This window comes from Vanrija pseudolonga, chromosome 6 (assembly GCF_020906515.1).
Source record: "Vanrija pseudolonga chromosome 6, complete sequence".
NCBI lineage: Eukaryota > Fungi > Basidiomycota > Tremellomycetes > Trichosporonales > Trichosporonaceae > Vanrija > Vanrija pseudolonga.
This window is the reverse complement of record NC_085854.1, coordinates 1,138,945-1,165,335: the sequence shown is the minus strand read 5'-3', so window position 1 is coordinate 1,165,335 and position 26,391 is coordinate 1,138,945. Positions and strand designations below refer to the sequence as shown.

Sequence of the window (26,391 nt, the reverse complement as noted above, 5' to 3'; positions counted from 1 at the left end):
TGCCATCCCTCATCCATTTCTGTTTCTCTACTAATTTCTAAACCAGAGCTCTCCCACGAACCTTTGTTGACATCAAGTGCAGCAGAGTTGACATTCGTGGGGCCACACAGGCATGGACGCTCTCAGAGTGACTTGGGTGCTACTTTGGCTCGCGCAATAGGAATGGTTTGACCGTCTCCAGTGAAGGCGTGAGTCACAATGCCCCAGATATCTTGTTGTAACTGGCTAGGATGGACACGCTTGATGGACTGCCATCCGACTGGGACATGGGGTGCCTAGGAGCACCGGAGCACACTACACTACACTACTTATTTCGGCGCCATGGGTGAGCGCGTTGTGCTGGCAGTGTGAACAGATCCCTCTCGCCCAGCGCAGGCTTGATCTGGGTTGAAAAAGCTGGCAAGAACACAGACCCGTGGTGCGACCGGTGCGAGAAGGCGAGAAAGGGCGAAAGGAAGAATGCTGCCACGTGGATAAATATTACGTAAAGTTCGAATGGCTGCCCTGCATGACGCAGTCACGGTAGCGGTGCATGTGGCCCGTGGCCCGCCCGTGGCCGCTTGGGGTGTGGGCTACATGGGCTGCATGCTGCATACCGCATGTCGTTGGGCAATCGGGTCGACAGCGGGCAGGCGGCAGTCGGGCTTGCGGGCTCGCGGGCCCGAAGCATGCATGGTTGCCGCAGCGGGAGGGATGGCTTGCGAGGGACTTGGGAGCGTCGAGGGAGTAGTGATTGTGACATGATCCAGGGCCCAGGGGCCATGGCGCCTGTCGCAGTATGTATCACCGCCACCCTCACTCAACCTTGCTTGGCCTTTGGCATCCAGCCAGCCAACATCATCGTCATCACCTTGACTCTGCTGGAATCAGCATCATCATCATCATCATCGACACCTTGACGCATCGACGACAAGCGACCACGACGCTTTGACGCCGCACTCGCCCTTCCTCTCACTCCCCCCCTTCCTTTATTACTCCACTGTCCCTCTCTTGATGCCCATCCTTCGCTCCAAAAAGCCATCCGCCGCATCACCACTACCAAACTCGCCCTCTCTGGCAGAACACGCTCTCTCAGTCGCAGCCGCCCCCTCCCAGTCCGCAGCCCCAAGCTCGCCATTGAAAGAAAGCGGTGGGCCCCTGTTCCCGGCAAAGTCGTCTACAACTCCGCGCCTCCTTGTTACCGAGGACTGGAGCAACGATCCAGAATCCCCAAACGAAATCAACGTTCGTACAACAATGAGCGGACATCCAGACACAGAAATCTCCCTCACCTCACCGACTGCAGCTTCCGAGGTCCGCTACGATGGCCGACACTCGCGGCGCGAGTCTCTGGTGCAGAGGGTGACGGACAAGTTGAACTCGCCTGCCAATGGCGAGGAGAAGAAGCGTCGATCTCGTCGGTCGCGCCGTGCCTCGACATCTTCCGCCGTTTCTCAAGGTCGTACCATTTCCACCGCTTTGGCTAAGGGTGCCAATGGTGGTCTGAGCGCCGGACAGGCGGAAGACGTCATTGGCAAGCGAGCCGTGTCCACTGGCCGCTCCCCCTACCTGATCCGAGCCGCCCATGGCGACGACAGTGACGAAGGGTACGGGTCAGAAGATGACAGTGAACACGAGAGCGACAATGAGGGGCTTGACCACCTCCCTGTCACAGGCTTTGCAGTCGCAAGCAACCGACGCAATGCCGAGTTCCACGCATTGTTCCCCACAGTCGACGAAGGCGACTATTTGATTGAAGGTATGGACATCACTGCTCTGGCGGCATGTCAACTGACACGTATTCCTCTAGACTATGGATGCGCTCTTGCAAAGGATATCCTCGTCCATGGTCGGCTCTACGTCTCCGAGAACCATATCTGCTTTCATTCCAACCTCTTCGGCTGGGTGACAGATGTAAGCGTCCGTCTCTCGGAAGCTGTACTGACGAGCCTCAGGTTGTCGTCCCCTTTGCCGATGTTAAGACAATTGAGAAGAAGATGACGGCGTTGGTCATTCCTAATGCGATCGGGGTGGTCACCAGCAAGGAGAAGGTCAGTACCCATCGTCTGTCGAGGCCATACGCTCCAGCTGCTAATGCCTCCCAGTACACGTTTGCCTCGCTGATCTCACGCGATTCGACCTTCGATGTGCTCATGAACATCTGGCGCATTGCTCATCCCGACGATGTGATGGCACCGTCAGTCGCAAATGGTGCCTCGCGACCGCCGTCGATCACGGACTGTGAAGCCCCCCAGGCTATCGCTACTCATCGGTCGACAGAGTGTGCTTGCGGCAAGGCAGGGACGCACTATGCTGAGGTTGCTCTCGATGCTGTCTTCCCAAGCTCTCCCGAGAAGGTGTACAACCTGATTTTCAACAGTGGATGGTTCAGGACCTTCCTGTATGAAAACCAGAAACTCAAAGGTGAGAGCGCACCCTCCTGTCCTCGTACTAATTGTAGATATCGAGTCGTCCGACTGGCGGCCCGACGAGGAACAAAGGCTCACAAGGTCGATGTCATACATCAAACCATTGAACGGCTCAGTCGGTCCCAAGCAGACCAAATGCCAGATTGTCGATTACCATGAGCACTGCGACTTCGACGACTACATTGCCATGATCACGACAACCAAAACGCCCGACGTTCCCAATGGCAGTGTGTTCAGCGTCAAGACCCGCACATGTTTCACCTGGGCTGGACCAGCATCGACACGCGTCCTTGTGACAACAGAGGTGGAATGGACTGGCAAATCGTGGTTGAAAGGCATGTCTTCTCCTGGCGCCAGGCTTTAGCAACTAACACGTCGCAGGCATTATCGAGCGAGGCGCAATTGAGGGCCAGAAGCAATTCCATGACGACCTTGCTACTCAAATGCGGGCGCATATGAAGGAACACCCCACCGAGTTCGCTGTGGCTGGTGCGGATCACATCGAGGAGGCGGAAGTAGAAGTCGTCTCTTCTCCCACTGGGACAACGGAAGCTCAACAGTACGCTGCCGAAGCGCGCCGAGCGAGGCAAGATCGCGACTACTGGGTCCTTCAGGGCTCTCTCGACTCGGTTCTTTCCGGATTCAAGTCCATCGCAAGCGGCGTTAGCACTGCAGCTGATGCAGTCGGCGACTTGATTGGCGACTGGCCTATCAGCAAAGGAACGTTCATGGTCATCATAATTGTGGGCCTCATGTTGTCGAACATCTACACCTACCTGGCGCGTCCTGTCTCGCAGCACAAGGTCAAACGACTCCAGCGCCTGGGGCCCAACGAGGAGGATATCGCGGAAGCTGTACGTCTTATCCTCGCGAAGCGTGCGGCAACGACGCCAAAGGACGAGATTGCCGAGCTCTTGCGACTGCTCGACGAAGTTGAGGCTCGTTCTGCCAAGTTGCGCTCTTCCCTTGAGCAAAGCTCGTCCACACTTGGACAGTCTAGCTTAGAGGAGCTCGACTAGTTGTCGCCCGCTCATGCCATGGGAGGTTGTAGTGGTCATGCCGGTCATGTGTATATCATTTGAGGTCTGTAGCATGACGTAATGTAATCACGTCGCGTCCAAAACATTAGAGAACAACATGACCAGGGTGCAAAATGCTCCCGTCGACGCGTTCTGAGGGGCGGGCGGGCAGCTTGGGCGAGACGCGTCGTGTTACGATGTTGACTTTGTCTTTCCAGTCGTCTGACAAAGCGCATACCCCAGTCGGTCTCTTGTGACCGCCCTCCAACAACACTTCGACAATGGCCGGAGATCGCAGCACGTCACGACGTGCTGCTGCAGTCTCTGTGAGCTACGTCGACTTAACCTTCGACTCGGAAGATGACGACACCGAGGCCCGCCCGCTACAGAACAGCCAAAGGCACAACCGGACCAAGCAGGTGAGTATGACCTTGGCAGTGTGTGCTCTGCTGACAACACAGTCACCTCCACCTGAAGATTCCTCGAGCTCAGAGGGCGAGTGCCCAGGGCTTGGAGAGGAGGAGTACGAGGTCGAGTACATCGTGGACTCACGCTTCCGCTCGTATGGCGGCAAACCGGTCTTCGAGTACCTCATTCACTGGCAGGGCTACCCGATCTCCGAGCGATCCTGGACACTGGGGTCACAACTGGACGAAGATGACCCTTCCGTCCTACAGTTTCACAAGAAGTACCCCAAGAAGCTCAGACGCGGGCAACGCACGCTGCTGGACGTGTTACGGAGCGTGCCTTCTGCGACCGGTAAACAAAGCGCCGCCCCCACTCGTGCAACCAACGCCGATGCGAAGATTGTCCCCACGCGTGACATCAAGGTCAATACCAAGGTCACTACCCCTCGTAATGCCAAGGCCACCACTGTCCAGGCGCCGTCTTCTACTCCGACCTCCAAGCCTCGCGTCGTTGGCAAGGAGAACCAGCGTGTTCCGGCAAAGCGAGCCAGATCTGAGTCTGATGATGATTTCAAAGCCGACGACGGGTCAGAATCGGAGTCAGAAGTCGGCGATGAAGACGAAACGCCCAGCGAACCCAGTGAAACTGCCACCCCATCAGAAGACGAGGTGGACGAGAGTAAGCCCATCGTCTCGAGCCGCAGCTGATGTCTAGGGCCAACAAAGACCGCTAGGAAGACTCATGGCGGCTGGGGAGCTGGACCTAAGGGGCCCAAGAAGCCCAAGGTTGTGCTGTAAGTTTGAACCCCCTCAAGGCCGTGGCATAGCTGACGTTGTAGCCATAACTTCAAGACGAACGTGGTTCCACTGAAAATGTCTGTTGATTTGAAGACCGCCGCGAAGCAAAGCGCCGAAGACCTCCCACCCATCAACGATATTGAAGCCATGTTTGAGCACCTCAACTCGCGTGTGAGTTGTTGGCCGTTTGTGCGTCACGTATTTCTAACACCCTGCAGCTACCTGCTATTGAGAAGGTCGCCAAACGGCTGAATGGTCGCAAGCTCCGAGTGGCCACGATGTGTTCGTGAGTAAACCAAGGAAATGTTCCACGAGCCTTTGCTAACACAACACTTCGCACAGGGGTACGGAGTCGCCGCTGCTCGCACTCAACATGATCGCCAAGGCGGCAAAGGTTCAATCCGACATCTCATTGGAGTTTGACCACGTCTTCTCCTGTGAGATTGAGCCCTTCAAACAAGCGTACATTGAGCGCAACTTTGCGCCTCCCATTCTGTTTCGCGATGTCACAGAATTGGGCGGCAACCAGGCCCACACTGCATACGGCTCACTGGTCGATGTCCCTGGCAACGTCGATGTATGTTGGTCATACGGACCCAAGCTGACGCCAGATTCTCATCGCTGGAACATCATGTGTGGACTACTCTGGTCTCAACAACGAGAAGCAGGATATCGACGCGAACGGTGAATCTGGCCGAACTTTCCGAGGGATGCTCCAATGGGTTCAGAAACACCAGCCGCCAATCGTCATCCTCGAGAACGTCTGCAGCGCTCCGTGGGACAAGGTCGTGGAGTACTTCGCTGAGATTGACTATGATGCGCAACACTCTCGGTAAGTGCACCATGCTCTGCGGAAACGCTGACGGATGAGCTTGGACACAAAGGAGTTCTACATTCCCCATACGAGGACGCGAGTGTACCTGTTCGCAACTCCTATGCAGGCTGGCAGCAAGCAACAACATCTAGCTGAAAAGTGGGCCGCCACTGTTCGCGACTTGCGCCGGCCTTGGTCATCATCTTTTGAGGCCTTTCTCCTGCCAACGGACGACGTCAATATTCATCGCACTCGCCTCGATCTGACCGCTGCGAGGTTCGCCAAAGACGGTACCCAACGAAAGGCGACCGATTGGGGCCGTTGCGAGTCGAGGCACGCACGGGCTCGACAAGAGGAAGGGCTAGGCGTTCTCCGACCGTTGACCTCGTGGCAGGAAGCTGGAGTCTGCAAAGGTCTTGACTGGACATGGAACGACTGGCTCCTCGGCCAAACAGAACGTGTTTTGGACCTCCTCGAAATCTCGACTCTTCGCATGGCGAAGGACGGTATCGATGCGGGATTTAAAGCCTGTATCTGGAATGTCAGCCAGAACGTCGACCGTCAAACTGGCTCCTCAAAGACTGCTCTGGCCCCATGCCTCACTCCCAACATGATCCCATGGGTGACAAACCGTGGTGGGCCCGTGACCGGACGCGAGGCGCTGGCCTTGCAGGGAATACCTGTCAGTGAGCTTCTCCTCACCAGCGAAAACGAAGATCAACTTGCGGATCTAGCCGGCAACGCCATGACTACCACTGTTGTTGGCGCGTCGATGCTAGCGGCCCTATACGTTGCCGCCCACACTCTGCCTGAAGGCGAAGATGCCATGGTCGAAGCTCACAAAGCCGCCGTGAATCAAGAACGTGAGACAGCCGCTGCAGCGTCCAGGATAGTCGGTGAGCAGAATCTCGTTCGCCGCCGACTTGATCTGGCCAGGGTCGCGAAGACACCCTTGGCGGAGATACTCGACCTCGCGGAACGCAGCTCTCGGTACTGCGCGTGCGAGGGGCAGTCGGGTACGGCATCAGCACCAGTTCAAAGGTGTCTGGCCTGCGGCTATCGATCGTGTCAATCGTGCGGTGGACGCCCTGAACATGTGTATGCGCTGTGCAAGGATGTCCGCGTCCAGCCCACCCAGTTCGAGAAGGATTTCAAGAGCATGCTTCCAATGCGTGTCACATTTTCTGGAATCTCGGCGGACAGTTTGGATGCTGCAAAGCGGCGGGCTGAAAAGGATGGCAAAGGGCAGGTCAAGAGCTCGGACTGGACCAAGTGGAGCCAGGCCGTCATTGAGGCAACACACCACGCCGAGTTCCGATTTCGATTCCTCAAACGGCAGAACATCTGGACTGCTGTGTATGAGTCTCCGTCGGCGAGCCTTGAGCTTTGGCTCCAAAGCCCCACGCCCGAGTGGCGTCTGATCATCAAGCCGCCAGTCAAGGAGCCCGCCAACAGCCGATTGAGACAGCTCCTCCTCCAACCTGCAGCCAGGATGCGGCTGAACTTGAAGAGGACAGATCTGCTCGACGGATTGTGGGAGGTGTGCGTCCCGTCTGACCAAACATTTGATGTTGAAATCGGCCAAGCAGGGGAGATGGTCCCATCGTGGCAGGCCTCGCTCGGACTTCAAGACGGTCTTCAAGACACTTGGCGCTGGTCGAAGTACAAAATCACTGTGCCAGAAGAGACCGATCGGGCTCTGGACAGACCCTTGTCTGGAGTCTATTCGCTGCTTCCCCAATGCGGGCAGGCGATGGCCTCTCTCCACGTCAAAGAGGAGACTGAAGCTGGACAGCCTCGAATGTACTTCTTCTTGGACCCGAATCGGTCGGGCGAAGCATCAGACGACCGGTTTGTGTTCTCAACGTCGACCGAGCGGCTCGACTACGATGTTCCGCGGGACATCGTCGCCTCGCTTGACCCCAAATGGCGAGAGACTGTTCGTACGAAGTCGGACCACAAGCGGGTTGCGGTTCACGTTCGAGGCGGATGGGTCCAGTGCCAGAATACTCGCCTTGTGGCGATCAGCGACAAGGCAATTGGAGCAAAAGCTGGCACTGGACATGGTGCCACTGTTTCTCTCCCGCCCTCTGCTGAATCAGTCTCCTCTTCGGCTGATGATTGCAAGCATGCCACTGCTATCTTGTCGGCTAGTGTCCCACTCGACCCCTCACATTCCGAGCCCATGTGGCGTCCAGAGGCTTGGGGCGAGGTCGACCTGCAGCACAATGGAAACACAACATTCGCGAATCTGGCTTGGATAACCGAACGACTTCCTTCGCTCGACGGCTTCTCTTCTTGGACAAGCCTTCCTGATGTAGAGGTACGTGTGGTGCGGCACGGTAGAACACCGGCTCACTGATCATCAGGTCGCAGGTGCTGCCTGTTCAGAATGCGCCCCCCACCGACCGACAATCCACTGGATAAAGCAGCTTGGAAAGCCGAACAAGAATGGGCACAAAACGAAGAGCACGATTTTCCCTTTTGAGGATCGCAAGCAAGCAGGTCGCTATGAGCATGTTCGTGTCGCAGGCGGCGTGGGGCAACTGCTGACCATCCAGGCGCTGAAGCATCGGCCAGCCCCGTTTGCACTACAGCTGCGTCTGGATGACAACATCGGCACATTCCGCATCGGCCTCAACATCATGTCGTTGGCGCATCGTGCACTGTCCCGGCTTCCAAAGAGCAATGCGAAGGGCACAATTCAGTTATCTTGGCGCCTGACGACTGGTCTTGTCGCCGATGTGCCCGAGCGCCCTCGTGTATTCGTCTTGCCCAGCAACAAACGCGACCCTGAACACTCCCAGCCGTCCAACTTCTTGCTGCCACTGCGCAAAGAACAGCTCCGGTCGCTGTGGTGGATGATATCTCAGGAACGTGCTGAAGGCAAAACGCACACCTTCGTGGAGGAAGAAATCTCAGAAGCGCAGCTACCCGCGCTTGGCTGGAGGGCTGAAGGCAAGGCGGAGCGACCGGTAATGGTTCGAGGAGGAGTCATCGCGGACCAGGTCGGCTACGGTAAAACGATCATTTCTCTGGCATTAATCGCGGAGACAACGGGTCAGAAGGCCCCCGAGCCTGCCCCGCCAGGCCTCATCGATTCGAAAGCGACCTTGATTGTCGTACCGGGTCATCTCAGCAAACAGTGGCCGAGCGAAATTAAGCGCTTCACGGGCTCGCTTTTTGAAACGATCGTCATCCAAACCGTGAAAGACCTGCAGCAGACGACGATTCAGGACATCAAGGCAGCAGATGTCATTGTGGTGGCGTCTGAGCTCTTCGAGTCGGATGTCTACTGGCAACGGTTCGAGTACCTTTCGGCGCAACCCGATGGTTGGCTTGGCGACAAGAACGGTGGCCGCTTCTTCGCAGACCAGCTGGACGCCGCCATGCTTTCCCTCAATGAGCAAGTCCAGAGCCTACAGGAAGGCGGAACACAGGCAGCACTTCAGTGCCGGGCGGCTCTTCACAAACGCGCCCTGAGCAAAGCGGAGAACAAGAAAGATGAACTCAAGGCCGCAAACTTTGGAAAGCGCCTAAAGGGGGCGGCTTACCGCGACAAGTATGACGCCGACACCCACGTGAACAAGAAAACGAAGGCTTCGTCCTCAAAGACGTCTTCTGAGGGGGACGATGACAACACGGAGGAATCCGACTCCCTTCTGGCGAAGCCCACTTTCCGACCGTCGAGTGGTGCCGAATCCCTCAGTGGCCCTGCAGCTACAAAGAGCTTCAAGCGGATCGCTTGCCCCGTTTTGCACATGTTCCGGTGAGGATGCGGCTTATGGACGTGGGGCTGACGGCAGATTCCGACGAGTTATCGCCGACGAGTTCACTTACTTGGATAAGAGGGGCCTAGCCTCCTTGTTCCGCCTGTCCTCCTCCGCCAAATGGGTCCTGTCGGGTACTCCGCCCGTGAACGACTTCCCGGCTGTGCGCAGTCTGGCCAGTTTCATGGGTATCCATCTAGGTGTTGAAGACGACACCGAAGGTAGTACACAACTGCAGAAGTCTCGTGCGAAGGAGCAAACGGCTGCCGAAAAATTCCACGCGTTCCGAGAAGTGCACAGCGCATCCTGGCACCGCCGACGTGGTGACTTGGCCCAAGAATTCCTCGACGCATTTGTCCGCCAGAACATTGCTGAAATCGAGGATATCCCGACTCTGGAGCATATCCACAACTTCAGGCTGCCAGCGTCGGAGGGCGCAGTCTACCTGGAGCTGGAGCATCACCTCCAGGCCCTCGAAATGCAGGCGTAAGTTGCCTCTCTGCGGCAGGCAGTGCACAAGCTGATTGACTACAGGCGCAAAGAAACGAAGTTTAAGAACGTCTCTCAGGGCGACCGCAATGCACGGTTGGAGGAGGCCTTGGCGGACTCTCGTACTGCGGAAGAAGCACTTCTGAAGAGGTGTTGCCACTTCACTCTCGATCTGTCCGACAAAAAGCACGACGCCAAGACCGCCATCGAAGCATGTGATCACATTGCCAGCGCTCGGAGGAAGCAGCTTGAGGGATGTGAGGACGATCTCCGCAAGTCCATCAACATCGGAGTAGGCTTGCACGCTTGGATTCGCAAGCATGGCGACTTCTCAAGAGACGACCAGCAACCGTTCCGGGACTGGGTACAGTTCTCTTTCGATGAGACCAAGCACTCGGGCGATGCCGAAGCTGCCCAACGCCTGGTTGAGGTTCTTCGGAAGTGCAATTTTACATCGACTACCATCCCAAGCGAATCGGCCGATGTGAAAGCAGCCAAGGTTGAGAAGAAGCCTCTTCAAGACGTCAAGTGGGATCTGCGAGAGCACACCCACCTTCTCCGTCGACTGTCCAAGGAGTTGGTTGCTCGCGTTCGCTCTTTGCGCTTCTTCGATGTCGTGCGCAAGCTTCAACGCAACGGAGCCGACGCGAGGAAGGTTTTGGGCACATCAGCGTGCGGCCACCAACCTTCAGCGAGTGCCAACATTGAGATGGCTGTGCTGAGTTGCTGTGGGCATGTCGCCTGCCACTCCTGCATGGTAGAGGCTGCCAACTCGCAACGCTGTGTCAAAGGAGATGATTGCCACGCTGCAGTTCGCCACACCAACATTGTCAAGGTTTCATCATTGGGAGTTGAGGGAGAGCTTCACTCTGGTCGCTACGGAGCGAAACTCGAGCACCTGGTCAAGTTGATCAACACTATCCCGCGGAGCGAGCGCGTCCTCGTCTTCCTTCAATGGGATGATCTGGCGACCAAGGTTTCCGATGCTCTCAATGCTGGTGGTATCAAGCACATTTCCCTCGCTGGCGGCGGCGTCAAGGCGCGCGCTAACAAGCTCGACAACTTCCAGTCCTCGGATTCCGACACCCACCGAGTTCTCCTTCTCAAGATCAACGATGCTTCAGCGGCCGGCTCCAATCTTACGACCGCAAATCATGCTATTTTCATTGGCCCGCTCTTCACCAACACTCTCCTAAACTATCGCGCAGTCGAAACGCAGGCGATTGGGCGAATTCGCCGATTCGGACAGAACAAGACTGTTCACGTTCATCGTCTGATGGCATTGGACACAATCGACGTTTCGATTTACCAAACGCGCCTTGCCGAACAGAGAGCCAAGGCCGACTACGTCGCGATCCCTCAGACGTCGTATGACCCCAAGGCTAAGATGAGGAAGCGACGAAGTGAGGGAGGTGAAGTGGAGCGCGAATTAGGCGTTTAGTGATACCCTCACACCCAGTCTTTCTTCTCAATATGATTTCATAACATGTAACATGCATAAGTGCCTTTGTCCACATAACTGGCGGTTGGATTGCGTCACTACTATGGGGTTCAGGCAGTCACACAGTGTGGCCGCCCGAAGACGGATTGGGACGGGGGTTGGTTATAGAACGCAGGTGGCTAATATCCACTCGAAACGATGACTCTGCGCGCACCTGCTTCCTGCTGCTGCCCTTGTTTGCAGTTGAATCGGCTGGAGCATCATCGATTTGCCTTTTGAGACGAGATGATGTTTTAGACACAGACGAATGAGAGTTGTGACTATGCTGGGCGTTCGAAGGATGTGGTTGGCGATCCGGTAGAGGTGGCGAATGAAGATCAATCGACAAGGGGATGCTGGTCTGATCTGCCATTCCGGTGAGAGGCTTGCGAAGCGTTGTATCCGGGTTCACGCGTTCGTTGAGACGATCTCCCTCGCTAATAACAGGTGGACCGAGGAGGCGATTGACTTGGTCGACGTAACTGACATCCCGCGTGTCCGTCCGAGTGGTAGAAGCGCTTCCGCTTGGGTGGCGCGCGTCGCCGTGCTCCACATTGAATGAGCCGATGAAAGCGAGTAAACCGATCTGCTCTTCTTGCCATTTGAGCCTCGCCAGCCAGTCGCCTCCAAAGTGTCTGTGCTTCACAAACCAGCTGTCCCTCTCACCCTTCGCTCGTTCGAGCTCTTCTTTTGACAGCATCTCTCCGAAAAGTTGGGGAAAGAGGTAGTAGTCCATGCCTCTTGATGTAGGCACGAGTGTGTTCGGAGAAATGGCCATGGGGCGGAAGAGCTGAACTAGTCGACGGAGCTCTGGAAGTAAAGAGTGCCGGGCCAGTGGCACTTCCTGTGTCGGTTGGGTCAGCGGCATGCGGCGACCAACCCGATGAGCAACCCACAATGGTTGTTGGGTAACGACCGTTGTCTGTTACCGCGTGGCTCAACTGTTGAATGAACTCTTGGTGTCGTATATCCCACGCGACGGTTTTGATCTCCGCAAACACCACTTGAACGATGAGTTTGTTGCCGGCCTGGCCGGCTGGAGTTCCTGAACGACACATTGGGCACCTTGCCAGCCGCTCACAGGCATGGAACCGAGTCGTTTCCCAGCTTTCGGTGGTGCATTTGAGGAGCGAAGGGTCTGACGCGATAGCCTTGTAGATCGATCGCTTGTACCTATCGACATGAACCTGCCAAGGTCAGTTGGTGGGGCCGTTGGTCGGGCTAGACTCACAACCGTGCCAAAATATCGCGCAACTTCCTTCACGATGTCTTCCCAACCGAAACACCATATGTTAAAGAAGAAAACGGTGTCCCTGGGGTACAGGTCGAGCTGCTGCATTACGTCTTGAAGCGCGACCTCCTGGGGTTATTAGTGACCTTGGTTGGAATCCTAACACTCACCTTGTCCGGCATGTCACCAGTGCCTAGCCTGTAAGGGTAAGGATGGCCATCGTGTTTGAATGGGCAACACAGTACTCACAGCGCACTAGTGTCAAGGTAGATGCGATCCAAACGTTGTTTGTTCGGCAATCGACCCTGGCGCTCAACCTGTCTACCAGATCCAATGTACTCTTCGAGAGTGGGGTTTCGTCGTAGGCTTTCAACAAACGGAGAGTCCGCCCTGACATCCCCTGTATGAAGAACCGAAAAGTCAGGCGACTGGAGGAGAAACCTGTTTCCGTCAGACAATTGCTCGCCAAAGAGCGCTTACATGGTTGAGCCTGGGCAATGGTTTGCGTCGAAAAGCGTGATCTTGACTTTGACTTGCTCATTGAGCCGGTACCCCAAGTCAAACTCGCGAGTTTCACCGTACGGTAGTGTTTCCTGATAGTTAGTCAACAAAAGCCGCCAAGACATCGACTTACAATCATGTCAGTAACATGTACACGATTCCCGTCGACTCGGTGCCGAGGACGAAGCCCATCGTACTTGCGCTTGGGTACTTCCAGGATTCCGTTCAGGCTATGAACGCGATTGGACTCGGCCTCCAGACTCAGAAGCATTCGCTTGGTGTCTGGCGAGCACAGGATCCTCCCAGCAAAGCTGTTGGACAAACCAAGGAGGTGGTCGGAATGGACATGGGTCAGGAGGAAGAGCTGGGCGTTGGGTGCGGGGGTCCACGGTAGACTTGGGTCTTTGGGGTTGGGAAGGAGCCAAGTAGTACCAGGTCGAGGAGAAGTGAAGCAGTCGACTCGAATGAGGGGGAACTCTAGTATGTGCCCGTCTCCTCGGTCAGCTCGACATGCGTTGGAACTCACTATAGAGGCCAGCCATCGCTAACGGCTATGATTCCAGCTATTGAGGGAGGGGAGGGGACAGCATTAAGTGGAGACTGATACTGTTGACTGATGGGTATGTGAGGCGAAATGAGTGCAGCTGTGTTGTGAGCCGTTGTGCGTCAGATCACAAGTCTAGATGGGACGGGTGACTGGATTAGTGTTGGGCCCCGGAATGATAATCGCGTGTACTCTGGTCGTCTGATAGAAAAACATCCGTTGAACTCGAATGCCACATACTTGAATCGAGGAGTGCGTGCACCACGGCGAGTCAGTCTCGGCGTGTCCTCCGTGTTTACCGTTGGCAAAGCTCGGCGCTCGGTGGTCGGTCGTGAAGAAGCAGGGTGTAGTCCCGGCGGCAGTGTGGAGTGCATACGTGCTACGTGCGTGACTATACATATCTCGGGCGGCTCCACAACAACGGTAGCAGCTTTGAGTGTGCACTCTGCGTGAGCTTGGCATTGGCATTCTTTTCTCGACCCACCCAAACATATGACGTAGGGCTCTCGTGACGAGGCATCATCCATCCTTGCTCCCTCCCACTCAGATCTCCAATCGTCGGCCCGTTCAAGCTCCACTTCGCCGCGCACAAAACCTCCCTCTGGTAAACCTCCCTCTGGTAAACCTCCCTCTGGTGTCTGCTGAGACTCCACATGACAGTAAGATAGCCCACTTTCAGTGTTATCACATACGCCATTATCAAATGAACGAACGTTATCACATGAATGTTGTCACATGGTTAAGGTCAACAACATATACAGAACTACAACTGATGATAATGAACACATTATGGTGAAACAGAGTCTTCTAGGTGTGGCTTAGAATGTCGACCAATCGGCTGGTCCGTTGGGTACATCCATAGCAGCCTTCTTGCGGTCCCTTGGGTGCGCACCAAGGCGGAAAATCGTGTCACCCGTCTCCCGTGCGAGAGGGGTATCGAGGTCGTCTTCGTAGTCGGACCCAGCCTCGCTGCCAGCTGGGGTAGCGATGAAAGCCGCCTTGCTCACTTCCTTGCGTCGTCGGCGCAAAGTCATCCGTTCCCACTCCCTCTCCTTCGCAGTCCTACGGCAGAGGACAGTTGGGGCAAACAGCGGGCCGGCCGAGCGAGGAGCGACAGGTGATCCAGTCCTCGAGTGCGACGATTGAATGGCGAGGGGATACAGACTGAGGACACCGGATCGGTCCATCCAATCCGCAATGGGTGCCAATCGGGGCTGCAGCCCATCCACTGCCGAAGACGATAGGGATCGGCCAATGCTTGCTGCACCACAGACTCCGTACGCCTCAGAAAGGAGGAGGTCCTCTGTGGGTAACGACGCAGAGCTGGCCGAGGTGGTAGCCACGCAAGCCGGGGAAGGCTCATCCTCAGCGAGGGCCGAGTAGCACCCATCGCAGACACGCAAAGCAAGCAACGCTGGGCGGTTGTTGCCATCCAGTGTCTGGAGAGGCCAGCGACGAGTAGAATGAGACCCGCAGAAGACTGCCATGTCAGCCGATAGCTTGAGCCTGGAATCGAGCACTCACTCATCCCGCAGTATCTGCAATGGTGGCGTCGAGGACCCAGGGACAGCTTTCCCTGCCCAAACATAGCCGAACACTGCGAGTTGTTACAAAGCACAGTGTCTTGATCAGGCTGGGCGAACGTCAGTGGACTGATCAAACGCTGCGGTGGGGCTTCGCGCGACAACACGTACCTGCCATGCATCCTTTGGCTTGGCGCTGGGGGTGGTTCCTTTGATGGAGCGCAACAAGTCCAAACACCCTTCAAAAGCATCGGTGCTGGAGCTTGACGACTCGGAAGTGGAGCTGTCAGATGTCTCTCTGCGAACCATTGGGGGCTTGATGTGGGTCGCGGCGCTCATGTCAAGCTTCATGCTAGGCCCTGCTCGTGAAGGGCCGAAAGTGATTGCCGATTGAAAGAAAGAGGAGCTGGGAGAGCCTGCAACGTCAACTCTGGCCCGCCGCTTCCCTCGCCGCCCCCGATACCTACAACTAATAGATCCAGAGGATGTGGACAGTCCATCATCGTCGTGGATACCGCTGTCGTGGGCCGGGGCATCATTGAGCTGGAGAGGTCGATAGAGGTGAAGAAGGGAAGACCCGGAAGCTCGGGAGGTGTGGGACATGGTGAAAGGTAGGTGTCGTTAACTGGGGCGCAGGAAGGAGAGTGATGTCGTCGACAAAACACGAGTTATTGGGATCGCGTTGAGAAAGCCGGGAGGTCGGTCGTGTGATATATCAAGGAGATGTTGGTCGACGTTGTCCCGAGACGGACGAGGGCGGCGAGAGATCAAGAATCCTGAAGACCGGAGGTCGCGGCCAACCAGATGGCACCGGATTTTAAGAAGACATGTGCTGTTGGATTGGAAGAGACGGACAGTCAGGCGACTCTTTGAGGAGTGGAACGGAAACCCTGCAGCCACCATCTGCCTCCCCTCCCTGACCCCTGGGTGGAGGCGCTGGGCATTGTTGGTCTTCGGCCAAGGCTCCACCTGCGCTTCCCAATATCATTTCCCTTGCCGTTTTGACATTTTTGGGAGGCCTCACGTTGTTCCATTCGCTTAGCCGGCGTCTGCAGCCTCAGGCACTGCCACTTTTCCCTGGTGCCTCGCCTCTTTCCTGGCCGCGATGCAGCTTCTTTCGGAAGCAAGCCCTATCAGCCACGCGCGGCCATACAAACCTTGTGGTGCATTGTCCATGTCCGCCAGGCGTCAGCCCTCCACAATCGAACGGACCTTTAACTTTACGGCAATCAAGCCCAGCCCATTGTCCTCGGCGCAGCACCCAGAGAACCAGAGCATTAGCATTAGGTTGCGCCACAACGGCTCACTTGACCGTCTTGTGACCCATTAGGCGAACGCTGGGCGTGATAGTGCCACCACCCCCACCCGCAAAGACAAAAGCATCCTTAATTCTAGTTAGGAGCGATCAATCTCCTCAGGCTTGAGGACTTTCCCCCACCCTCAAAGTGTGGGGCCATTCATATTCCAGAGAGAGACGGAGAGAGATAGATACAGGCGCACTGTTGCCAGGACATGGTGTGCGGGATATGGGGTGGTCGGTGCTAGCTCTGCCTTTCATTACTCCTCCAGCCTGTTGGTCGTGACCCCGCCAGTCTGTATCGCCATGCACCGTTCTGCAAATGCGGCAGGCATGTGAGGTTGGGCGGACGGACACTCTAGCCATTCCATCACACACCGAGAAACCTCTCCTCGTTAGTGTGCCTCTTGCTACAGTTCACCAGTACACGACGTCGTTCGGGCTACCATTAGAGTTGACCCAAGACTGAGTACCCTCAATTGCGGGACACGACCAAACACCGTTTGGTGATGTCAGATGTCGCTATGCTGCTCAGAGGGAGGCAAGAACGTGCGGTCACGCCTACCGAGTGTGACGTAGTTGACAGCATAACGCCCACCTCGCGATCGCCGGAAGCCTTGCTCTAGGTACGTACTCCAAAGTCTGGAAGATCCATGCGGTTGGAATGTGCAATTGGTGGCAGCGGGTAGTGCATGAGCGCAGACGGCTGATCTGATCGTTATCACCGCCAGCAGTCTCATCTCGACCTCTGCGATTATTGTGATTCATGCTAGAACAGCATCTACGCCTGGCTGGTATGGAGGTCACAGTAGGAGTGATTGACCAAGGCTCGTCGATAGCCAGAAAGCGCCCTGCCCGATGAGGGCCGAGCAACGAGGATGAGAGCCGCCGGGGCGGGCTTTAGAGGCTCCATCCAGACACCTCACCACTTAGGCGATACCTCGTCGCTGAACAAACGTCTGCAGCCAGAGTCAGCGCTCCATCAACACCAACGGTCATGCTTCGTCGCCTGCACGAACCTCCAGGTCGGACCTCGTCGCAACAGCAAGGACCCACTTGCGGTCAATATCGGTGACTAGAGTCTGTCAGCACTTCAACTGACCCACCGATTGGAGATCAGGGCGGCGGCTTACCAAGAGCGAACTCGAGGCCGTTCTTCGAGAAGAACTCCTCGAGATCCTCAAGACCAGTGTCCGGAGTGATGACGGTGTATGGGTGAGACTTGGAGGATCGTCGGAAGTGGGTCGTGTGCAATGCTAGAACCGTCAGCCTGTGGATTTCAGAGCCACCCGTGTCAAGGCCGCCTTCCCACAAGCTACCCCGAGGACCCATATGCCACTTCTTTCACTTACAAAGAGGGTCTGACTGTCCAACCTTGCCGGCCTCAAACTGGCGCTTGAGGAAAGGAACGTCGAGGTATCCAAGCGGTTTGCGATTGTCGTCCAGAACCCTGCACACGCACTCGGTTTAGCGGGGTCGAGTGTCTCATCGTTACCACTACTCACGGGAGCTGGTCGAATTCACGCTCATACGCCTTCTCCAGCGCGATGGAGAGCGGAGCGTCATGAGGAAGGCAGAACGCTGGGGGCAATTGCAAGTCCTGCCGAGAGAGTCAGCGTTTGCCGTGGGTTCTGGAGAGAGAGGGGCCATGTTGCACCCACCTCCACGACAGCGCCGCGGTACTTTGCGGCACCCGAAGGCGGCGCGGTTGGTGTGACGTCCCTGTCAGCCATGATGTTGATATGGATGTGAGTCGAGGTTGCAAGCAGGTTTGTCGACAATGGTGCCTACGAACCAAAACCTTTGTTGCCATGACACGATCACGCAGAGAGCGAGCAAGGCTGGGCGCGCCTGCAGTCGCGGCGGCGGCGCGGCGGCAGGCCACCGGTGACCGGAAGGAAGGCGGAGAGCACAAACGAGTCCCCCGCGTTTTGGCGTTTTGGAGTTCAACCACGTGGCATTTGACGGAATCAAAAGCTGAGTGCTGAGTGCTGGTGGGTGGGCTTCTTGGCCGGCAGAGTGTCTGTGTAACCGGGCATTACGGACTTCCGCGGCCTCGAGTGACGCGCACACCGGCAGCGGCGGCGCACACCACGCCACCACCCACACCACACTACCACAAGTCAAGTTGCCGCTGGCCAAAGCAATGGACGTCGAGCGGCGACCCATTGATTGATTGATCCAACACCCAACCAGCACATCCCAGTTTGTAACAAGCTAACATCTCATTTCCACCCCACCCACCCTTCCACTCTCATTCACTTCACACATCCAACCTCCCTCCTGGCCGAATCGATCAGCCATCATGGTGGGGGTTCCCTCCATTTCCTTGGATCAAACCCAGCGTCGTCGGATCCTCGCCCTCCTCGTGGTGTCCGTGGCACTCGTAAGGAACCGATCGAGTATAGCAGCTATTGGAGACACTCTCAACATCAAGAAATGGAGCCAAGAGCGCAAGCGCCGGCGCGACGAGCGAAGGCGACGCGAGAGGGAGACTCCCCTGTGAGTGTACTGGTAGGAGGCGTCGGCGGGACGTGGAGCGGACGAAGGAGAGCGAGAAGGGGGGAGGGTCAAGCAAGGAAGTTTGGACACGGAGAGGAAGAACAAGAAGTCATGCGCCATGGAATGCCGAGCCACCCACCACAAGTGGTAGCCACATGCTGACGACGACCAGTAACACACCTGCGCTGGAGAAGAAGCTGGTTGACCTGGTAAATCCCGGCAGCCCAAGCCTGCTGCATCCAGAAGCTGACTCTCGAAGTACATACGCGACCCATCCGGGTCACGGACATTGCTGGTTCCTCACATGGGGCGTATATCCAAGGTGCATATCACCCCGACGCCTCAAGAAGTATACGAAGCGAATGCCAAACTGTTCACTCCACTTCGGCCTGGAGAGAAGTTGGGTATCAATAAGCGCTTCTGGCAAATGCTTCGAGCTGTCCTTAGTATCGCGATCCCTGGGTGAGTTGAAGGCGCTGTAGGTTTGAGTTGTCGCTGACGTCCGGCTTAGAGCCAAGAGCAAAGAGGCCTTCCTCCTGCTTCTCCACACCTTCTTCTTGGTGGCCCGAACCTATCTCAGTGTTCTTGTGGCTCGTCTGGACGGGCGCATCGTCCGTGATTTGGTTCGTGGTTGAACTCGATCGAATATGTCGTTAACGTCTCTCCAGGTCTCGGCGAACGGACCGGGGTTCATTGGTGGCCTTGGCTGGTGGTTCGTGTTGGCCGTGCCAAGCACATACACCAACTCCATGGTAAGCAATCGAAGGCCTAGCACAGTTCTCACCGCGACAGATTCGCTACCTGGAGCACAAGCTGGCCCTGGCATTCCGCACAAACCTTACGCGCTATATTCACGACATCTACCTGTGAGTAAACGCTCTCGTCTCCCGCCCACATTTTGACGATTCGGGCTGACGCGCGTACAGCAACCAGAATCTCAACTACTACAAGTTTGGACTTGGCCTGGGGGTCGTCAGCGGAAGTGCCGGTGATGCCGAGCAGAAGGAGCACGGCCGTCTGACTTCAGAGGAAAGAGAAGTTGTGGCAGGCGGGGCTGATCAGTGAGCGGAGTGTCCTGCTCCTGAGATGAGCCGGCTGTTCTAGCTAACATTCCAGATTGATCACAACGGATCTCGCTCGATTCTGTGACTCCCTTGCATCCCTCTAGTGAGATGCCCCGCGCTGCCCAGAATAACTCGACCGCTGACACACAAAGTGGCAACATGGGCAAGCCGTTCTTGGATATGGTCATCTTCACTTCGCAGCTCGCGGCTTCGCTAGGTGCAGCCGGAACTGTGGGCCTTTTCGCGCAATACTACTTCACCGCTTGGGTCCTCCGTCAGGCCACTCCCGCTTTCGGTCGTATGGCCGCCACTGAAGCCCGCCTCGAAGGAGAGTACCGAACTGGCCTTGGCCGCGTCGGACGCGACAGCGAGGAGATTGCGTAGGTTCTACTGCACGGTATTAAGGCTAAGCTGTACAGCTTCTATGATGGCGGAAAGCGAGAGCTCGGGATCCTGTGGTCAGCATACTTGAAGCTCGCTAAGCATGTGCATTCCATCTTCAAGGTGAGCGAGCTCATTGGCCTGATGTGTGTGTGCGGGTGACGATGCTGACGAAGAAGGTTCGCATTCCTTACGGGTGAGTCTCAGCTATTACATGCCCTACGTGTACTGCGCTAACTTGTGCTCCACAGCATGACCGAGGACTTCGTGATCAAGTATTTCTGGTCCGCGTTCGGGTATGGTCTCATGTCCATCCCTGTGTTCTTCCCGGTTGCTCGTCACGCCCTCAACCCGAAGGACCACAACGTAAAGGACACCGCCAATGAGGTCGCCAACCGCACAGAAAGTAAGCTAACCCGCTTTTGTAACCTGCTGACGGACAGCTTATGTCTCAAACCGCCGCTTGTTGCTTTCTCTCGGCGATGCCGGTGGTCGACTGATGTACAGTGGCAAGGAGCTCGCCGAGCTATCTGGCTACACCAGCCGTGTCTACTCACTTTTGGCTTCGCTGCATTGCCTGGACAACAACGTTTACCCCGAGAACCCCCGCCCGGCGTCTCTTCCTGCTGACGAGGTACGTCCGCCCTGGCTGGCAAGTCTCCTGAATCCATAGGCTAATAATGTGTGCAGCCTTTCTACGACTTGGCGAACGTTCATGGCCGTGTCATCATCGGACCTAGCCATGTGCTCCTCAAAGGCGTTCCCATCGTTGCTCCTGCTGGTGGAGTTGCGGGTGCTGAGCGCGGCGGAGAGGAGCTTATCCGTAGCCTTGACCTCCGTGTAGAACAGGGCGAGCACACACTCGTGACTGGAGCCAAGTAAGTGCCACACGCACGCACACCCCGCACCATCAGTGAGCTAACAAGAAACAGTGGTGTCGGTAAAACTGCGATCGCTCGTGTTATTGCGCAGCTCTGGCCCACTTGGTCTGGACTACTGGAACGTCCGGCTCACGGTGAAGGTGGCATATTCTTCCTCCCACAGAGGCCGTACCTCAGTATTGGTAGTCTGAGGGACCAGTGAGTGGAGGAAAGCCTTCAACTCGTGTTCACCTGCTGACACATTCATTAGGGTCATCTAGTGCGTGGCTGCAAGCTAGTTGACATGTTGACTGACCATCCAGCCCTCACACGTACGCGGAGATGAAAGCCCGGGGTCGTACCGACGCCGAGTTGATGAGCATCCTGGAGCACGTCCACCTGGCCTACCTCCCTTCCCGTGAAGGAGGCTGGGAGACGAGGAAGGAATGGAAAGATGTTCTCAGGTTCGTTTGAACATAAGATTCTCCGCTAACGATCAAATCAGTGGTGGCGAAAAGCAACGGGTAAGGAAACACGGGTTGCCAAATGTCGAGATGTTGCTGACTTGCTCAGATGGGCATGGCTCGTCTGTTGTAAGTTGTTTGCACATTACCGGATGTGCTCCAGCTGACCGCTACAGTTACCATCGTCCGGCTTACGCTGTGCTCGACGAAGCCACTTCGGCGGTTTCATCCGACGTCGAGGGCTTGATGTACGAGCACGCCAAGGCCCTGGGCATCACCCTTATCACCATTTCGTGCGTCGCTCTGCTCTACTGGATACTGTGCTAATGTCTTTAGCCATCGCCCGTCCCTTCTCAAGTATCACAACCGCCACCTTCGTCTGGGTGAGCCTACCCTTGCGCCGTCGCTATCCACCGCCAATCTCCATGCCAACATCGGCGCCCCGTCCACTCCTTTGGCCGCGCGAGGCTGGCAGCTCACGCAAATGTCTTCGCACACCGACGAAGAAAAGCTTGAGCTTGACAAGGAAATTGAACGACTTGAGCACGTTCTTGATGGCGAAGTTGAACAGTGGGAGCGTCGCCTTGCGGAGGTCAACAAGGAGCTGCAAGGCAAGTAAGTGGTTTGACCCACAGACCGCTGTGTGTTTTGATTGTATGCAACCACTGTATCCGTTGTTTTGCGTGTCTCCTCCGTTCATGGCTGGTGGCACTCGCAGTGCAGCAAAATGGATTACATTCGTTTGAAATGACTAAGTGTTATCTCTCCTATTATGGCCTGGATCCGTTCACAAACCTCGAGCAGTTGGATACATTACGGGTTGAGCACGATACCACCAACGTATTTGCCAGACACGGTCGCACGCGAGACATTGTCGAATGCTCCCCAGCCTGCAACCGCGGCTGGGCTGTCGCTCACGACTTCAATGCCAATGCCAGAGAGGAGGTGGTCGGGCAGGACGAATTGGGCATCCACGCTGCTAGGCGGGATGCGGTTCGTAGCGCCAGTAATGAAGCGGGCAATGATCTTGCCCTCCGCACCGGCTTGAGTTTGAGGGGGGGTCCATGTGATGCGGCGGTCGGTCGAGCCATCCTCCGAATCCCAAGACCCGGACAAAGGCTTGGACTGGGTGCTCGTAATAGCTGGCTCGGCAGGGAAGTGAGCAGAAAGGCGGAAGTTGGAAATCGTGCCTGCGTTGGCTGCAGAGCGGTACTGAAGAATCATACGCGTTTCGCCATCCTTAACCTGGAAGGCTGGGTTAAGGACGAGTGGCGCCACAGCAGTCTCTTGTCCGGCTGGCACAAGGACGTGATATTTGAACAGCACTGGGCCGGCGGATTTGGATCCTTCTTCCGGGCTACCTGTTGCTTGCGCAACGGCATCCGTGTTGAGGTAGTACTCTCCTGGGCGATCAGGCACTTGGGCCAAGAAAGCTGGGTTCGGTGCGATCGACTCCAAAGCATCGAAGTCCGTCAGACGGATGTGAAGTGCTGAGCCTGATTGCGGCTGCGCGCGAGATGCCGAGGCCAAGAGGGAGACGTGAATTTCGCCAGAAATCACTGTACGCTGAGACGCAAGCTTCTGGGTCCAAGCATGGACAGTCTCGATCAGCGAGGCGTTTAGACCGGGGGCAATGGTGTGGGGGGTAAGGGCATTGATGGGCGAAGTAACAGCGGTCGAAGGGGAAGCCACATGGGAGGTGGCAGTGACAGGGGAGGTTGGGACAGAAAGGGGAGACTTGGCCTGCTCAATGCCGGAAGGAACTGGCGGACTAGTGAGCGACTCTGGTTCAGAGGACAACGGTGCGCCGGAAATGGAGTTGTCGGCATGCGCAGTCACAGCAGCAGCACCCACAGCGCCCACAGCACCTGCCGCGAGCGCTCCGGCACCGACAACAGCAGCGGTGCCGAAACCAGCGCCGTTGGCTGCCACAGCAGCATGCGGTGGGGCCCCTGATGCCGGAGAGTCTGTTGCGTGATTGACCGCTGGTGAGGCTCCGAAAGCCGACTCCTTCTGCAAAACGCCAGGGGTGACAGAAGGTGATTCGAAGGGGTTCGTTGACGAGTTCACGCTCGAGAGCGAAGGGCGGCGGCGGTCCATGATCGGCGCCGATAACTGGGACGTAGGCTCAGCCCCTGTCAGTCGAGCCTTGGTATCGGCCAGGCGCTCCTCATCCTCGCCCATTTGAGCCAGAGCCTTGACGTGCTGCTGAGGGATAGGGCCGTTCTCTTTGGTAGAAGCCTGAATGGTGTTGCGCACCTCACGACGACCACGGGCAACCGTGCCCCGTCGGGTCGGGGCCTGAGGAGCCATCTGCAGGGTCTGTTGCATTTTGGCAAGAGCCGCCTGCCTCTCCTCCTCGCTTTCCTGGATAACGTTGGGAGCCAGAGCGAGGTTGAGGCGAGGGGCTCCATCGAACCCCCCAATAGAGCCACCAGTGCTGGACTGGTTGTCCTGTGCGTTACGTTGGTCGGCAGCCAGGATGGCGGAAGGTAGAGCGACGCCGCCGGCTGCAGAGAGCCCTTTGCCGGAAGCAGGGGTGGGGATGAGATCGTTGGGATCCTCCCAGGGGTTGCGATGCCTATCAGCTGGAGCGATCGAGTAGCCTTCCGAATCAACAGGAGGTGTCTATCACATCAGTTATGAGCATCCAATTAGCACCTACCTGGACGGGTCCTGGTCCAGTGGTCTGGCGAGAGGCAGGCTCGTGCGAGCGCTCGCTCTCTCTAATGTCCGAGAACGTCGACCTCTCAGGTGACTCGCGGTATTCACGGACCGATTGACTGTCGAGAGCGCGGTCATTGATACGTTCAGACTCGTCAAGAGGCTCAAACATGTCCCCGGTTGGTCGCCTTGAACTCCTGGTCGAGGTAGCCTCGCTTCCACTGCGCTGGCGAGTGGTACCCTTCCGAGTGAGCATCGACTTGAGGCCCCCAAAGCCGCCGCCCCCGCCAGTGCTCAAGTTGCTGCTCGAACCGTTGGCTCTCTGAACACGAGGGCTGAAGTCGCCGCCTGGCGAAGGGAGGGTTCCGGGGAGGACAGACGCTCTCTTGTTCACTGCATCAATGTCAGATCAGGAGGGCGAGAATCAGTTGTTGTGGTGACGTACCAGTAGCCGTAGTGTTGACTGCAGGCGGAGGAGGACGAGACGCGCTGGGACGAGCAGACCCAGACCCACCTGCGCCGAGGCGGTGACCGATAGTAATCACCTCGTCGGAAGTCTCCCAGCCCAAAAGGTTGGAAAGCGTAGAGGCAGCTCTTTCTCCCTCTTTGTTGGCGGCATCAGAACGCACAGTAGCGAAGCGAACGACGACCTCTTTCAGCGCTCGAAGTCGCTCCTCGTCAAGCCGTTGGAAGGTGATCCAGGCCCTGGGCGAGAGAGACTTGATACTGTTGCCAAGATCCGAGAGCTCTGAAGAGAGCTGCTCTGTCTTAGCAGACTTGCCCTTGGTCGCTGCCTTCTCGTACTTGGCGTGGACCTTCTCTTGATCTTTGAGCGTGCGGTCCAGAGACGACTCCAGGTCGCCGATGTGGCGCCATGGTTCAATCTTGTTTGGAAGGTCTCGGACAGGCTGCTCGAAATCGCTCTTCAGCTGCTGTGAGAGACTGGAGTGGGCGGTGGCTGTCTGGAAATAGTGTTAGCATTCGTGAGTTGAAGAGCGCGCCAGGTCCTCACCTCATTGATGTCGGAGAGAACCGAGTTGAAGAGCTTGGCCTCACCTCCACTTCGATCCCACTCAATCCCGCCCTTGCCGTTCAGTTGGCCAGCTTCGGCCGCACGAGCCAGCTTCTGGAGCTTTGCAGCATACTCTTGCTCGATGGCAGCTCGCTCACGGAACAGCTCGGCGAGCGCGTGAACGTGGGTCTGCGAGGCGTGTTGCCGGCGCTGGAGGCTGGACAAAAGAGTTCGCGGCGGTACACCCCCAAAGGCATTGATCCACGTGTCCTGTGGCAGTGAGTCCGCCATTGTAAAGGAGACGCGGGGGCGAGGGAAGGGGAGAGGAGAGATGGCGGCTCTACGGCTGAACGGAGGACCACCAAGAGACTTGCAGGTGGTGACGTTTGTTGAGGATGTGGCAACCGAGGCCCACGTTTTCGAAGTCAACAGAGAGACTGAAGGTTGAGGGCACTTGTTGGACAGCTGATTCCCCGTTGCGTTGGGGGAGGACGTCGGAATGTGGAAGAGCGAGAGAGAGTGGGGGGATGTCGTATAGACTACGAGCTGTGCGTGCTCTTTGTAGAGTGGATGATGTGGGTTGAAGGAGACACAGACAGACAGAGAGAGAGAGCGACAGTCAAAGTGGATGCGCGGGTTGAGTGGGCTCGGTCGGCGTCTGCCGTGCCTAAAGGATTGCGTGGGTTGTGAGGGGTCGGGGTGGACGGGGGGGGGATGAGGATGCGGAGTCAAGAGGGTGGTGTGGTGGATGGGTGTGCAGTGTGCGGTGGTGCTCTGTGAGTCCATGTTGGCAGCAACTGCGGCTGCTGCGTGCGTCACCGCGCCGACTGGCCGGCACCCAGCCAGCGAGCCAACAAGCAAGCCGGCCGGCCTGAGATTCACAAAATTGCCCAATCTGGCAACTCTGACGCCCAAGAAATGGGTCATGTCATGGACCACTGCCAAAAGTAAGTCATCATCATTGCAGGGCGGCGGCCAGGGCGGACAAAGCCAGCCAGGTCACAGCAGCACAGCCAGCAGCAGCACAGCCAGGGCAAACCATCCAAACGACCAAGGGCCATGGGCCATGGGCCTGCCTGCCTGCCTGGGCTGCACCACACACTGCGACCACAGGCAGTCACAGCAAGCGGCGACCTGACCACCAACCACCACACCAACTACAA

The 26,391-nt window shown here is 56.8% G+C and overlaps 7 protein-coding genes across 8 annotated transcripts; 3 read left to right on the top strand and 4 right to left on the bottom strand.

Annotated features, from left to right (window-relative positions):
* Positions 1-824: 824 nt before the first annotated feature.
* On the top strand, positions 825-3,497 carry SPBC20F10.07_1 (uncharacterized protein). Of its 2 annotated transcripts, XM_062774751.1 has the most exon segments (7): positions 825-1,738; positions 1,790-1,893; positions 1,935-2,030; positions 2,085-2,403; positions 2,441-2,700; positions 2,711-2,732; positions 2,790-3,497. In XM_062774751.1, 7 exon segments carry the CDS (start codon positions 994-996, stop codon positions 3,425-3,427), a joined length of 2,184 nt encoding a protein of 727 aa, XP_062630735.1. In that variant the 5' UTR covers positions 825-993; the 3' UTR covers positions 3,428-3,497.
* Positions 3,498-3,708: 211 nt separating this feature from the next.
* Positions 3,709-11,224, top strand: RAD5B (DNA repair protein RAD5B; the record flags this gene model as incomplete). Its single annotated transcript, XM_062774750.1, has 11 exons — positions 3,709-3,846; positions 3,889-4,513; positions 4,550-4,628; positions 4,674-4,803; positions 4,851-4,918; positions 4,975-5,209; positions 5,244-5,464; positions 5,504-7,769; positions 7,816-9,215; positions 9,253-9,702; positions 9,751-11,224. 11 exons carry the CDS (start codon positions 3,709-3,711, stop codon positions 11,144-11,146), a joined length of 7,008 nt encoding a protein of 2,335 aa, XP_062630734.1. The 3' UTR covers positions 11,147-11,224.
* A 299-nt stretch (positions 11,225-11,523) lies between these two features.
* DCLRE1B (5' exonuclease Apollo) lies at positions 11,524-13,459 on the bottom strand (the record flags this gene model as incomplete). The annotated part of the gene is made up of 9 exons (XM_062774749.1): positions 11,524-11,541; positions 11,598-12,029; positions 12,082-12,372; positions 12,417-12,545; positions 12,587-12,614; positions 12,666-12,857; positions 12,897-13,009; positions 13,072-13,394; positions 13,444-13,459. 9 exons carry the CDS (start codon positions 13,457-13,459, stop codon positions 11,524-11,526), a joined length of 1,542 nt encoding a protein of 513 aa, XP_062630733.1.
* A 706-nt stretch (positions 13,460-14,165) lies between these two features.
* Positions 14,166-15,806, bottom strand: PLEKHF2 (Pleckstrin y domain-containing family F member 2). The gene is made up of 4 exons (XM_062774748.1): positions 15,452-15,806; positions 15,156-15,343; positions 14,986-15,094; positions 14,166-14,941 (listed from the first exon to the last, which is right to left on the bottom strand). The coding sequence occupies exons 1-4, from the start codon at positions 15,585-15,587 to the stop codon at positions 14,280-14,282; spliced, it is 1,095 nt and encodes a 364-aa protein (XP_062630732.1). The 5' UTR covers positions 15,588-15,806; the 3' UTR covers positions 14,166-14,279.
* A 1,218-nt stretch (positions 15,807-17,024) lies between these two features.
* cysB_1 (Cystathionine beta-synthase) lies at positions 17,025-18,056 on the bottom strand. Its single transcript, XM_062774747.1, has 6 exons — positions 17,943-18,056; positions 17,787-17,881; positions 17,634-17,731; positions 17,415-17,537; positions 17,301-17,356; positions 17,025-17,240 (listed from the first exon to the last, which is right to left on the bottom strand). The coding sequence occupies exons 1-6, from the start codon at positions 18,012-18,014 to the stop codon at positions 17,211-17,213; spliced, it is 474 nt and encodes a 157-aa protein (XP_062630731.1). The 5' UTR covers positions 18,015-18,056; the 3' UTR covers positions 17,025-17,210.
* Positions 18,057-18,448: 392 nt separating this feature from the next.
* Positions 18,449-22,229, top strand: Abcd2_0 (ATP-binding cassette sub-family D member 2). Its single transcript, XM_062774746.1, has 21 exons — positions 18,449-18,783; positions 18,956-18,992; positions 19,043-19,245; positions 19,295-19,406; positions 19,452-19,535; positions 19,576-19,649; positions 19,710-19,844; positions 19,900-19,950; positions 20,000-20,227; positions 20,267-20,351; positions 20,408-20,424; positions 20,480-20,634; positions 20,672-20,862; positions 20,919-21,106; positions 21,161-21,307; positions 21,360-21,368; positions 21,412-21,552; positions 21,594-21,612; positions 21,662-21,681; positions 21,729-21,845; positions 21,889-22,229. The coding sequence occupies exons 1-21, from the start codon at positions 18,587-18,589 to the stop codon at positions 22,169-22,171; spliced, it is 2,493 nt and encodes an 830-aa protein (XP_062630730.1). The 5' UTR covers positions 18,449-18,586; the 3' UTR covers positions 22,172-22,229.
* A 42-nt stretch (positions 22,230-22,271) lies between these two features.
* Positions 22,272-25,947, bottom strand: SGIP1 (SH3-containing GRB2-like protein 3-interacting protein 1). Its single transcript, XM_062774745.1, has 4 exons — positions 25,229-25,947; positions 24,662-25,178; positions 24,218-24,609; positions 22,272-24,180 (listed from the first exon to the last, which is right to left on the bottom strand). The coding sequence occupies exons 1-4, from the start codon at positions 25,517-25,519 to the stop codon at positions 22,366-22,368; spliced, it is 3,015 nt and encodes a 1,004-aa protein (XP_062630729.1). The 5' UTR covers positions 25,520-25,947; the 3' UTR covers positions 22,272-22,365.
* Between the last annotated feature and the right edge of the window lie 444 nt (positions 25,948-26,391).